The sequence below is a fragment of the Oryctolagus cuniculus genome, chromosome 6, assembly GCF_964237555.1.
Source record: "Oryctolagus cuniculus chromosome 6, mOryCun1.1, whole genome shotgun sequence".
NCBI lineage: Eukaryota > Metazoa > Chordata > Mammalia > Lagomorpha > Leporidae > Oryctolagus > Oryctolagus cuniculus.
The window spans coordinates 78,635,579-78,648,321 of NC_091437.1; the positions used below are offsets into that span (position 1 = coordinate 78,635,579).

At 39.3% G+C, this 12,743-nt stretch overlaps 1 protein-coding gene across 4 annotated transcripts in view; it reads right to left on the reverse strand.

Moving 5' to 3' along the window:
• ATP6V1H (ATPase H+ transporting V1 subunit H) overlaps positions 1 to 12,743 on the reverse strand; it is a 111,400-nt gene that overhangs the window by 79,056 nt on the left and 19,601 nt on the right. For 3 of the 4 annotated variants that reach the window (XR_007919035.2, XM_008255525.4, XM_070076606.1), the window contains 3 exons: positions 12,115 to 12,228; positions 9,602 to 9,706; positions 5,513 to 5,566 (listed from right to left, as the gene is read on the reverse strand). Coding sequence is in view for 3 of the 4 variants with exons in the window: in XM_008255525.4 (XP_008253747.1) it covers positions 5,513 to 5,566; positions 9,602 to 9,706; positions 12,115 to 12,228 (273 nt within the window). In the remaining variant the exon portion in view is untranslated. The remainder of the gene's footprint in view (positions 1 to 5,512; positions 5,567 to 9,601; positions 9,707 to 12,114; positions 12,229 to 12,743) is intronic. The other variant, XM_008255526.4, reaches the window with a different exon arrangement.

Here is a 12,743-nt window from a genome sequence, read left to right on the forward strand (position 1 = left end):
GCTCCTGGCTCCTGGCTTCAGATCAGCACTGCCAATTGGGAAGTGAACCAGCAGATGGAAGTTCGGTATCTCTCTCTCTCTCTCTCTGCCTCTCAGTGTAACTCTGACTTTCAAGTAACTAAATAAATCTTTAAAATAAAAACCCTCTAGTCAATATGCATAAAATACTTAGATTAAATTAAGGTAGTCTCATAAAGAGATATTTCACTATTTACAAGTTTACAAATAAATCTTCAACTACACTCTTAATCTTATTTGGGACCTTACTATAGGTAAAAAGATTTTTTGTGTTTTTTTGTTTGTTTGTTTAGTTTTGTTTTTTAAGATTCATTTCATGTGTTTGAAAGGCAGGTTAGAGTGAGAGGGAGAGACATATAGAAAGGTCTTCCATTGGCTGATTCACTCCCCAAATGGCTGCAATGGCAAGGGCTGGGCCAGGCCAAAGCCAGAAGTCAGGAGCCCCAACTAGGTCTCTGACATGGGTGGAAGGGGCTCAAGCACCTGAACCATCCTCCGCTGCTCGTCCAGGTGCACTAGCACACAGCTGGATCAGAAGTGGCACAGTTTGGACTGGAACCGGCGCACACCTGGGATGCTGGCATCACACAGACAGTGGCCCTACCCATTATGTCACAATGCCAGCCCAGGGATTATCGATGTAACTAAGAAAACATGATTTACTATATAAATTATTGCTGTGTGTACAACTTCCAAGAACATACTTAAGATATAGTATTACTACTATTGTTTATGGTGCTGTATTTGAAAATGACATGTAAAAAGAAACTCTGATACTCAAATATTAATCATTTAACTTTCTTTTGAGTTGCTAAAATATACCTCCAGGCAATCCTTCCAAAATCTGATCAGAAAAACCAAAGTCATAGATTCTTATCTTTCCTGCAGTCTCTTAACATTCTCCCATGCACATATTTTAAAGATTTATAATATATGAAAAATATTAACTTTGTGATAAAAAGACAATAAAAAAACATCAAAAACTGCTTTAGGTGAGTAACAATGCTCCTGAAATACACACAAAAAGACATGTACAGGTGATTCTTCCCAATACTTATCTGCCAGGAATACATTCCAAGACTGCCAGTGAATTCTAGAAACTATAGAATAGTACTGAACACTAAATGTCCTATTTTTTCCCATGTGTGCATACATATCTATATAGTTTATAAATTAGGCACACCAAATCATGGACAACTATAACAAATCATAAAATAAAACAATTACAATAATAGACTATAATTAAATCTATTTTTAAATTTTATGAGTTATTTCTGGTATTTTCCAGGTAATATGAATATGCAGGGAGGATGACTGTAACTGACTGAGGTACCCTGAGTCCCCACACACTTCACAACTCACAGCTGGAGCACACTACTGTTAAGCAACAGATTTTCTGTGTTATGTGAGTTTCTCACAGCCAGTTGATTTCTGCTGCTTGGTAGCACTTTCTTTTTAAGACTTATTTTATTTAAGAAGTTACAGAAGGAGAGGGAGAGATACACAGAGCAAGAGAGATAGTCTACCCACTGGTTCACTCCCTAAATGGCCACAATGGCTGGGGTTGGGCCAGGCCAAAGCCAGGAGCCAGGAGCTTCATTCAGGTCTCCCATGTAAGTGCAGGGTCCCACGCACTTGGGCCATCCTCAGCTGCTTTCCCAGGTAAATTAGCAGGGAACTGGATTGGAAGTGGAACAGCTTAGACTCACTGGTGGCCATATGGGATGCTGGCATTGCAAGAGGGTATTTATCCCAATGCACCGCAACTCTGGCTCCTGGGTAGCACTTTTGATGGATTTATCAACAAAAAGTGAAGCACTAAACCCAGGGAGTCCTCCCCTCTTCTGCAAAATGGCCAAATGTCACATCAGTGCAGCATTCAATTAAAAACAAAGCCAAAGTGACAAGATAAAAAAAAAAAAAAAAAAAAAAAAAAAAAAAAAACACCTCTACTAGCAAGGACATCAGAATCAGAACTGCCACAGAAAACAACTTTAAGGAATCTAGTCAAAAGTCAAAAGTCAAAAAAAAAAAAAAAAAAAAAAAAAAAAAAGAAATATTTTCTCCTCATCTAAAATGCTGTTAGGTTTAGCTTTGCTAAAACATGGATGAATCTCAAAAAACATTATGCTAAGCAAAAGAAATCAGGCACACAAGGCCCTGTGTATCATTGTTTACATGAAAAAGGTAAATCCCAAGATAGAAAGTAGATATGTGGTTGCCAGGGGTTGGGAGGAGAGTAGAAATGAGAAAGAGACTATTCATGTGTACAGGATTTGGTTTCTTTTTTTTTTTTTTTGAAGTGCTACAAATGTCACAAAGTTAGACTATGGCAATGGTTGCACAGCTCAGATACACTAAGGTCCACCCACCTGCAAATCAATGAATATCATGGTCTGTAAAATCTACTTCAATAAAGCTGCTTTTAAAAATCCTTAACTAAAATTGAAAATTTACTTTCTTGCTCTCACTAGCCACATTTCCAAGTGCTCCAGTGACATACAAGGCTTCTGTAGAGGATAGTGTGGATACACAGAACCTTTCTATCATCACAAGTCTAAAGAACAGAGCTGCTGCAGAAACATTAAGATGCAAGATCAAAGGAGAACGTACAACTTCAATGAGTCACTTATTACCTGTGAAACAACGTCCACCACGCAATACTAAATGCTATACTAGGATCTGTAACAACAGGAGCTAGAGAACAGGTTACAGTCAAATTAAGGAGCAAGAAGTCACCCTGCTCTCCTACATACACCTACAAAGAAAGTGGGCACAGGAAAAAGGGAAACAAAGAAACAAGCAAAAAATTCCCAGATCCTTTCTAAATTTTCCAAAGGTCAGAGATCACAGCATCCTCTTACCAGGACATCAGCACAACAATCTACTTCCCAGGCAGGGATGCTTCCTCAGAAGAGATGATTTATAATTCCCTTTCAAGAACCAGTAAAGAACTGAACAGGCTGTTTAAGGTAACTACCTGTAATTTGATGTTGTCTATTATTTTCACAACTAAATAAAGATAATGCATTTTGAGGAAGTCCCATTTATATAATGTCATTTAAATTAAAATGTTTGTAATGATCCACTGATAAATCATGATAATACTGCTGTGACTATTTTTAAAAGACTGCTGAACTGTGTTCATTTTGCATTTCATAATGCAAAATTTTGTTTGTCTTATACTGCCATCAAGTGGCAATGTTATGGAATGCAGTTTGTGTTTGTCTCCATTCTGAAAACCTAAGGGGATTTTAAGATATGATATGGATATATTAAAAAATCTGAGTAGACATTCTGATTTGAGAGATGCATTAAAGATCCAATTCCAGTCCAGTTCTCTTAGGGAGTAACCCATTTTGTTGCAGCTCTGCCATTCATTTGTTATATGACTTGGGCACACTGGTACACTTTGCTGCTTGGCCCCATGGCTCAGCCACAAAGTGTGGCTAATAGTATGACCAACGAAAAAGACAGCAAGTGGATCTTCAAGGGTATGTAAATGTCAAATAAGTAAAACAGAGCCATGTATATAGTAGGTGCTCAATAAGTAGTACCTACTAGACTAAGATTCCCCCTTTAAAACACAGGTATCAAAGGAAGAGGTGACACCTTTCTCAGTCCACTTATTGAGGCCTTCTTTTCAAGTGACCGTCATTTGAAAAAGTGAGAGCCTTCAGGAAGCGTCAGAAAATGTTCAGGTTTGAAGGGTACTCAAGAGAAGAGAGAAATCAAAAGCCGTCTTTTCCATTCTCACAATTACACCCACTAATTCCATTTGGAACATAGGTGTATGAATCCACTGATAAATCACTTTGACTAACGCATTGCCAGTCCAACTTATCAGTTTTGTTTTGTCAGTACACTGGAGAAAGAAGAGCAAAATCAGAATGTCCTGTTTGCAGAGCTTATACCTTCTCATGTTAAGCTCTAATAACTTACCAACACTGTAACAACTACCTAGGCAAGTTTGTAAGACAATCCTGAAAGTATCTGTTTTTAAAAATCCACCAATATGTATAAAATACAAAAACTGAACAATTTTTCAAAAATTTCAAACTGGTAATAATTCAAGGCACACGAGATAAAGATTCCCACGTGAAACCCTGCCTATGACCAAATAATTAGACTCCCTACCTACTACTTCTCCCCACCCTGGCTCTAAGATGGCTTCTTTAGTTGACAGCTTCCTCTGATTCCACTTTGGAAGATTCATTTCCATTTCTATCAACCTACACCCCAAGACAATCCCAGCTGTTAGCCCTGAAAACAGATTCTTGGGGCATGCATTTGGTGCAGCAGCTATGAGGCTGCTTGGGATGCCTGTATCCCACATCAGAGTGTCAGATATAGCTCCTCCATTTCCAATTCAGCTTCCTGTTAATGTGCACCCTGGGTGATAGCTCAAGTAGTTGGGTCCCTGCCACCCATGTGGAAGACCAAGATTGAGTTCCCGGATTGGCCTGACCCAGCCCTGGCTGTTGTGAACATTTCAGCAGTAAAGTAGCAGATGGAAGATTTCTGTCTGTCCCTCTGTCTCTCTTTCAAATAAAGTGAAAATGAGTAAATTAAAGAAAGAATTGGATTCTGCTGCCAGCTACAGTCTTAGGACACACATACAGGTAATTACAGAAGCCTCAGTAATCAATATAGGCATTAATTAAATGGTATCTACAGAGCTTCATTTAGGTCAATTACAGGCAGGTTAGAGACAACACCCTCTAAAGACACTTCCCAGTTTCCCAGAGATATTTCCAACAAACGAAATCATATGCACCTCACCTACATTTCTCTTCTTCCTCTTTCTCTAGACTGGCTCCCATCATGCCAAACCTGACTAGTCCAAACTTATTGCTATCTTAAGCTATTCCTGGGATACAGCAAAGTTAACTCATTCCCAAGAAGGAAAGATAATTTACGTCAAGAAACGACCATTGGGAGATAGGACAGTTTTTAACCTTTAATCTTCTGGCTCTACAAAAATGTATGGAGAGATCATGAAAAAGGTAGGGAACAAGTTTGGCCCTCACATAGTCTCACTTAAAGCACTGAGCAGCATGGTGCAGCTGCAAGTTTCGGTGCCATCATTTAACTCAGTTCCCAGCAACTGATGCACTGTTCTCCTGTCAATTAGGTCATTAGACTGTTTATCAGACAACTGAAGTTTGAAGAGAGTGATTTCATGATTATTCACTCCAGTTATACATCTGAATTTAGGCTCTTGCTTTGACTCTCAGGTCTGAAATAAAGTGATCTGGAAAAAGAAGAGCAATAGGGAAGAACAAGTCTCATGTCTATCACAGAAGAAGGGACCACTATGGACCATAAACACTTACATACAGTTTTGCAACACAATTAACCTAATTGGAGGTGATAAAACAAATCCATGAAATTAAGTGTTTGGGAACTAGTAAACACTTTAAGAATTCTGTGACTCAAAATAATTTATTTTTAGGATGTTAAGAGATAGTGAATTAAGAAGGAATATACTTACATCACTTGAAGAGACTGTTCCTGTTTCAACAGCAACACCGCTACCACGCAGTTTCTATTACAAAATAAATAACTTATTACTTAGTTTTGTTTTTAATTTTATCCTAAATTAACATCTTACAGAAGGGAGCTGGATGAATTTTATAATTATTTCTCTAATTCTACTTGAAGAAAGCATGAGGATGACAAAATACTCTGAATTTCATTACAGTCTTCCAGATAGTTTCTTAATAAATTACTAACAAACTGAATATTAAGCTCCAGTTAAATTCTGTGAGGCTAGTGCAAATTTCTAAGTCTCAGGATTTACCTGTTGAATGACTACCAGCAAGATGACTGCTTTAAACTGAACTATTTGCACTATATTCTGGAGCAAAGTTTTTCAAAATAGGTGCCTAATGACAGGAAGAGATGATATAGTATCAAACGAGGTTATCTAGAGAAGTACTATCAAGTTAAAGTAACAAACAAAATCTCAGGTATTATATAGAAATGACCAAAGAAATTTTAAAGCAGAAAGTCAGAAGTTGAAAAGTGCAAGAGAAAAGTGATAATGAACTCCCAAAAGAAAAGTTTTGTTTGATTCAGTAAGTGTCAGGCACAAGCCTCCATAACAAAGCATAAAACTACCAAAAGGAGGCTGCCAAATGTCACATAAAGTCAGAGGAAAAAAATACCCAAAGTTGCAACTAATTTGGTTTTTGTACGTTTATTTCTATTAGAATCATGAAGTTGTGGTCCTCTTTATAAGGGAGAAAACACACATGATAGAGAAAAAGAGACCTTCCAGATAAACCAGATATATGACATTTGAACAAATGTCATATGTGACATTTGAACAAAGCAGCTACACAACCTTCATAAAGGAGTCTATAATTTAATCCTGATCAAAGGCTCTGCACATGATGTGTCTGCCCACAGCCAAAGAGAGTGGGATAACAGGCAGGCTGAAGCAAGACCAGACTCTGAAGAGCAAAGCCAGAGGCACGAGGTGCCCTGCTGAGGGGCCCAATAGCAGAAGGGCTTACAGAGCAGAAAGGCCAGAACACGAGTTAAAGCCAAAGACTGATAAAGAGTGCGCTTAAGAGACACAGAAGAGGTCCTGAAGAACATTTATCTAATATCAAGTAGCTCAATTCTAATTAGAAGTGTTCTAGACACGGAGATATCTGTTTTATCTTTCACTAGTGATGACAGAAATGTCTCCCCCACCATGGTTACAACCAGTCAACCATTCCAGGAAAGGCAAATCACCTGTGAGGCAAGAAATAAATGTGACTTCTATGAGAAGTCGAAGGTGAAAGGGCCCACAAAGCTAGCAGCATGCTGCAGTAGTATAGAGATTCTTCTCCACCAATTTTATTTCATGACCCAGGTACAAGAGGCCCTTAGTATCAGAAAGCCAACACTGATGCAGGGTGAAGTTTATATAAAGGGAGATAGAATTTCAAAGTAGAAAATGGGGGAGAGGGGCAGAGCAGTGTTTCCTAGTTAAGCATTCTGAAGTCAAAGTAGCAAACATTTTGAAATTTGAAACCTCATTTTCAGATACTGATTTTTCATGTTTTAAAAACTTGTTTTTTTAAATACCTCACAAACAGTAAAATCTAGAAATTGGTGGTTCTTATTAAAAATATCTTTTAAAATTAAGTCCAGAAAGAGGCTAAAATTGATACTACTGACATTTAAAAGATTTATTTTTATTCAAGACACTGAAATAGCCATCCAGGGTCCAGCGTTGTGGCACAGTGGATAAAGCCACTGCCTGCGATGCCAGCATCCTTATGGGCACCCCTTTGTGTCCCAGCTGCTCCACTTATGATCCAACTCACTGCTAATGGCCTAGGAAAGCAGGAGAGGATAGCCCAAGTGCTAGGGTCCCTGCACTCCAGCGGGAGACCCTGATGAACCTCTTGGCTTTGGCCTGGCCCAGCCTTGGCCACTGCAGTCATCTAGGGCGTGAACCAGCAGATGGAAGATCTCTGTCTCTTTCTCTGTCTCTCTCTGATTTTCAAATAAATAAATACATCTTTTAAAAAATTATTCAAATACAAAAGGCAATTAGGCTCTCTCACAAAGGTAGACAATGATAAGATCAATAGTGAATCTAACCAACTGTCAAGACATTTCTCTCTCATGCCTCAAATTAAAACCTGTAAAAATAACGCTAGCAAAGTCTCCTGAAATCTACATTACAACTTACTAAAAGTCTATTTCGGCCGGCGCCGCAGCTCACTAGGCTAATCCTCCACCTTGCGGCGCCAGCACACCAGGTTCTAGTCCCGGTCGGGGCGCCGGATTCTGTCCCGGTTGCCCCTCTTCCAGGCCAGCTCTCTGCTGTGGCCAGGGAGTGCAGTGGAGGATGCCCCAAGTACTTGGGCCCTGCAACCGCATGGGAGACCAGAAGAAGTACCTGGCTCCTGCCATTGGATCAGCGCGGTGTGCCGGCCGCAGCGCGCCGGCCGCGGCGGCCATTGGAGGGTGAACCAAGAGCAAAGGAAGACCTTTCTCTCTGTCTCTCTCTCTCTCACTGTCCACTCTGCCTGTCAAAAAATAAAAACTAAAAAAGTCTATTTCAAATAGACATATTTTTAATCTATTGTTGGCAACAAAACCAGAAAAAGTATTCCTCTTGGTCTCCTTCCTTCATGTTGTCCAACCCCACACCAAAATCTCAATACACTCTTCTGTCTTTTCTTCTCCAGATAGTGCTCACCCCACCCTCATTTCATTTCTTTTCTGAGCATCAATCACATTAGACCTCTCACGTAGCATTTAGTTACTGGAAGCCTAACAAAAAGCCTCCTCAGAGCCATGCTAAGTGTCCTGTCTTTGCCCCATCCTGAAGAATCATGAAGATTAAAAACAGAAAACTTGTCATTTTCTGGGCTATCACACCAGCAAGCTCTTTTCCTCCAGGGAAAAGTGAGCTAGAGAGGCCCAGAAGCAACTAAGACAACCAATAAGCAGATGCCATGTCTTAATTTTCAGTCTCACTATTCAATCCCACTGAGAAACTGTGAAATCAAGGGAAGAAGCCACTGTGTGAGACAGAGTCATTTTGGCAGCTCCAGGCTTACTTAGGGATACCACGCAGGCTGATCTATAATGTGGTGTTTTCAGTCTGCACCCTCCTGGCAGCACCCAGGGCACTTTGTTTACTGGTATCACTGGTTAGAGAGTTTGGTCCGGTTATGTTATCAAAAGGACTTAAAAACTCCATTTAGAAACTTTCAGAGAAGTCTCCCAAAACAAAAGTTTGCACAAATCTTAGTGGTTCACAACCCTAAGGCAGAAATGGAAGCTATGCCTGTAGTTTCTCAACCCCAGAATTCATCTGCATGCTCTCTCCTGCTGTACCACTTCTCTTCCTTTGTCAAAAGTCTCATGTGAGTGTTTGTGGAGTTGTGCAGGTCATTTCAATTATCCAACCTACGCGGCCAGCATTGTGGTGCAGCAGGTTAAGCTGCTGCCTCCAATGCCAACATCCCACATAAGCACCAGGCTGCGATGCCAAGCTGATCAAGCATCTGATCAAGCTCTCTACTAATGCTCCTGGAAAAACAGCTGAAGATGGCTCAAGCACTTGGGACCCTGCCACGTAGGAGGTCTAGAAGAAGCTCCTGGATTCTGGCTTTGGCGAGGCCCAACCTGGGCCATTGCATCCATTTGGGGAGTGAACCAACAGATGAACAATCAATCAATCTGTATGTATGTGTGTGTGCATGCGTGTGTGTGTGTGTGTGTGTGTGTGTCTGTAACTCTTCCAAATAAATAAATCAATCTTGAAGAAAAACCAAATTCTTCAACCTCGAGTACTGTAATCTTGGCAGCCACCTGGAACACAAGATACTCCCTGACCTCTGAAAAGCAGGAGTAGAAAATGCAGAGTGGCAGAAAAGACAGAAAGGTTTGAATTGCAGCCAAACAAAGAAAGCAAAGCATTCTATTGTACTTAGAGGAGTGTGGTGAATGTACCAAGTTCAAAGGGCATTATTTTTTTAAAAAATTTTAACATATTTACCATAAGAACTTAAGAGAACATGGATGTTACATTCCACTCAAAGATACTAGAAGGAATTTCTTTTACCTGTGAGCTCAGCTGAGTTTTTATCCAATTGAAATAGTAATTTAAGTCACTGCCCTCCATCAATTCTTTTCCCCAAGCTGCTAACTTGGCAATAATTCTTGCTGCCTAAAAACAAAAGAGAAAAACATTTGAATACTATATTGATTCTAAAAATCTCACCCTGTTCCTAACAAGTCCAGGATTTGTAACCACTTTGCTACATGATTTTTCTAACACTCACCTCTTGCCCAAAACCATTGTTTATAATTCATTTTTAAAAAGTTTGAAATATAAACATTCAAAATATACTTTTTAATATTTCCACTAAAGTGAAACAAAATTGGTTGCATTTTATGAATTTTGTACCATTCCCCACATTTTTCCCACTTTAATATTTTTTATTTTTTTAAAAAATTGACATGTAAAAAATTGTACATAGTAATGATGTTTTGGTACATGTATACATTATGTAATGTCCAATCAAGTAAACATATCATTTATTTATTCAAACTTGTAGCATTTATTTAAAATGAAAACATCCAATAATCCTATCTGTTAGTTTCTTCGTAACAAAATATGTAGTATATTATCTGTAGCCACCCTACTATGTAACAGAACCTCAGAACTCATTCTCATCTAGCAATAACCTAGCACCCACTAATCAACCTTTCCCTGACCTTCGCTTCACCCTTCCCTCTCCAGCCTCTGGTAACCACAATTATATTTCTAAACTCTATGAGATCACCCTGAATTTCCAGACTCTACATTTAAGTGAGCCTTGTATTATTTTAAGCTCCAAAAGTAAGATTAGACACTTGCTTGAGTGCCCTGGTTTATGTAGAATTCTGCACACAGGGGCTATAACCAGAGCACCTTCACTCCCTCACTACTGATTGGTGACATGCTGAAGTTTTCACAGGCTCAGATAAGTGACTTTACAAATACAGTATATGACAAACAGCTGACTTCATAAGATTCCTGTTTGGAACCCAAAAACTAAAACTACTACCAGTAGCAGTGGGTATACAAATACAGAGGAAAAGACCAAGGAACATGAAACCTGATATGTCCACTCCCTAGCTTAAGCTCTTCATTGGTACATAGTATACCAATGACAATCTGACCCTCAAAATTGATAAGATTGGTCAAAAGAGATTTTTTATCATCAAGAAGTTAACATGGATTTAGCTACACAATTAATGGTGAATTGTGCCCTTGGTGTATACTTGTTCTATAATATAACTTGTCAATTATATTACAACATTAGGGAGATTTTTAAACCAGCTATCTCTACAATAAAAACATGCTCCTACTCTTTGAAAGAATATGCTAGCAAGTTTTTTTAAATATTCTTTAATGTACTGCTTATTTCATGAGTTCTCTTTTTTCTCTTTTTATAATGTAGGCAAATGCAAATACACTGGCATATAAATGAATATAGATACATGTGGAGGGGGAGTAAAGGACAAAGAGAGAGGGAGAGAACACACATGCTCAAAAATGTTTCACTGGCATTGGTCCTTGAATTGAAAATTTTTAAAGGCATCTATGAGCGGCTGGCACTGTGGTGTAGCAGGTCAAGCTGCTGCCTGCAGTGCCGGATTCCCATATGGACGCTGGTTCAAGTACCGGCTGCTTCACTTCTAATCCAGCTCTGGATTTTCTGGCCTGGGAAAGCAGTAGAAGATGGCCCAAGTCCTTGGGCCTCTGCACCCGCATGGGAGACCTAGAAGAAGTGCCTGGCTCCTGGCTTTGGATCGGTGCAGCTCCAATCATTGCGGCCATCTGGGGAGTGAACCAACGGATGGAAGACCTCTATGTCTCTCCACCTCTCTCTCTACCCCTCTCTCTCTCTGTAACTCTGACTTTCAAGTAAAATAAATAAATCTTAAAAAAAAAAAAAAAGGCATCTATGAGACAATGCTCAGGTCTCTTGGCTGTACACACACAGCCTACTCCATGACGGGATTTTAGAAGGCATGGCTGTGCAAAGGTTTATTCTCTCAACCTTTTCATCCCTTCTCCAAACACCATAAAAGATTCTTCAGTGTTAGGGCTGGCTGCCAAACATAGTATTTAAAGTATTAAAAAGTAATTTTAATCATTTAATTAAAATAAAAGTAAAATGCAGTCACTGTTTCAAAGCAAAATTTTTCCATAGTAACATGGTCAATCCTGCTATAGACAAGCTTGAGCTGTTGGTATGTGTAAATTCACCACAGATTTTGATGCTAATGAAATCATCATTATAGTCTAAAAAATTTTAACTCCATTTGAGGAAACCTTCTCCTTCTGATCTTTCAATGACTCTTCTTTACTGAACACTAAAAAGAGAAGCTAATAACAGCAGCCATTCCTCTGGGAGCAGGCAAGTTACCTGCTCATAAACAGAGGAGATTTGTTTCTTGCTTAAATCAGAATGTGATCACAATTTTAGCTGTTAACTTATGAAAAAAACAAATGTTTAAAAAATATATTCCCTTCTTACACTGTAGTTAAAAAAAAATGAAGAATGTAACCAATTCAAAATTTACCATATGAACAGTAAAGGGATCTTGGCGATTCAACATTGGCAGAAAGTAGGGCCAGGCAGTGTTCTTGCTACGTTTTGCATAGTCAAAGAAAATGCTAACACGTTGATGATTTTCCTAAAAAAGAAAGAAATATAATTAATCAGAGTGAATTTTACTATAAAAAATGTTATCAAGTCTGTATTGCTTCTCAATCTTTCATTTTATGTCACATCAATGTGTGTTCTTCCACACTGGTATCTGGCCTTGCAATAAAGATGCTGTTTGAGAGGCATGCATCCCATATTGGAGCACCTGGGTTCAGTCTGATCTAGCTTCCTGCTAATGTGGACCCTAGGAGGTAGCAGTGGTGGATCAAGTGGCTGGGTCACTGCCACCCTCAATGGCAACATGGATGTAGTTCCTGGCTCCAGGTTTGGCCTGGCCCAGCCCCGATCATTGCAGCCATTTGGGCAGTGAACCCAGATAGGAGCACTCACACATGCTCTGTACTTCCCCCTCCCTCACCTCTCTCACTCAAATACACAAACACAAACACACACACACACACACAAACAGATATACAGAACTGGTAGCTGAAGATAATGTCAGCCACCTAAATCTGAATCTCTGAATCTCACCGTTGATCCTTC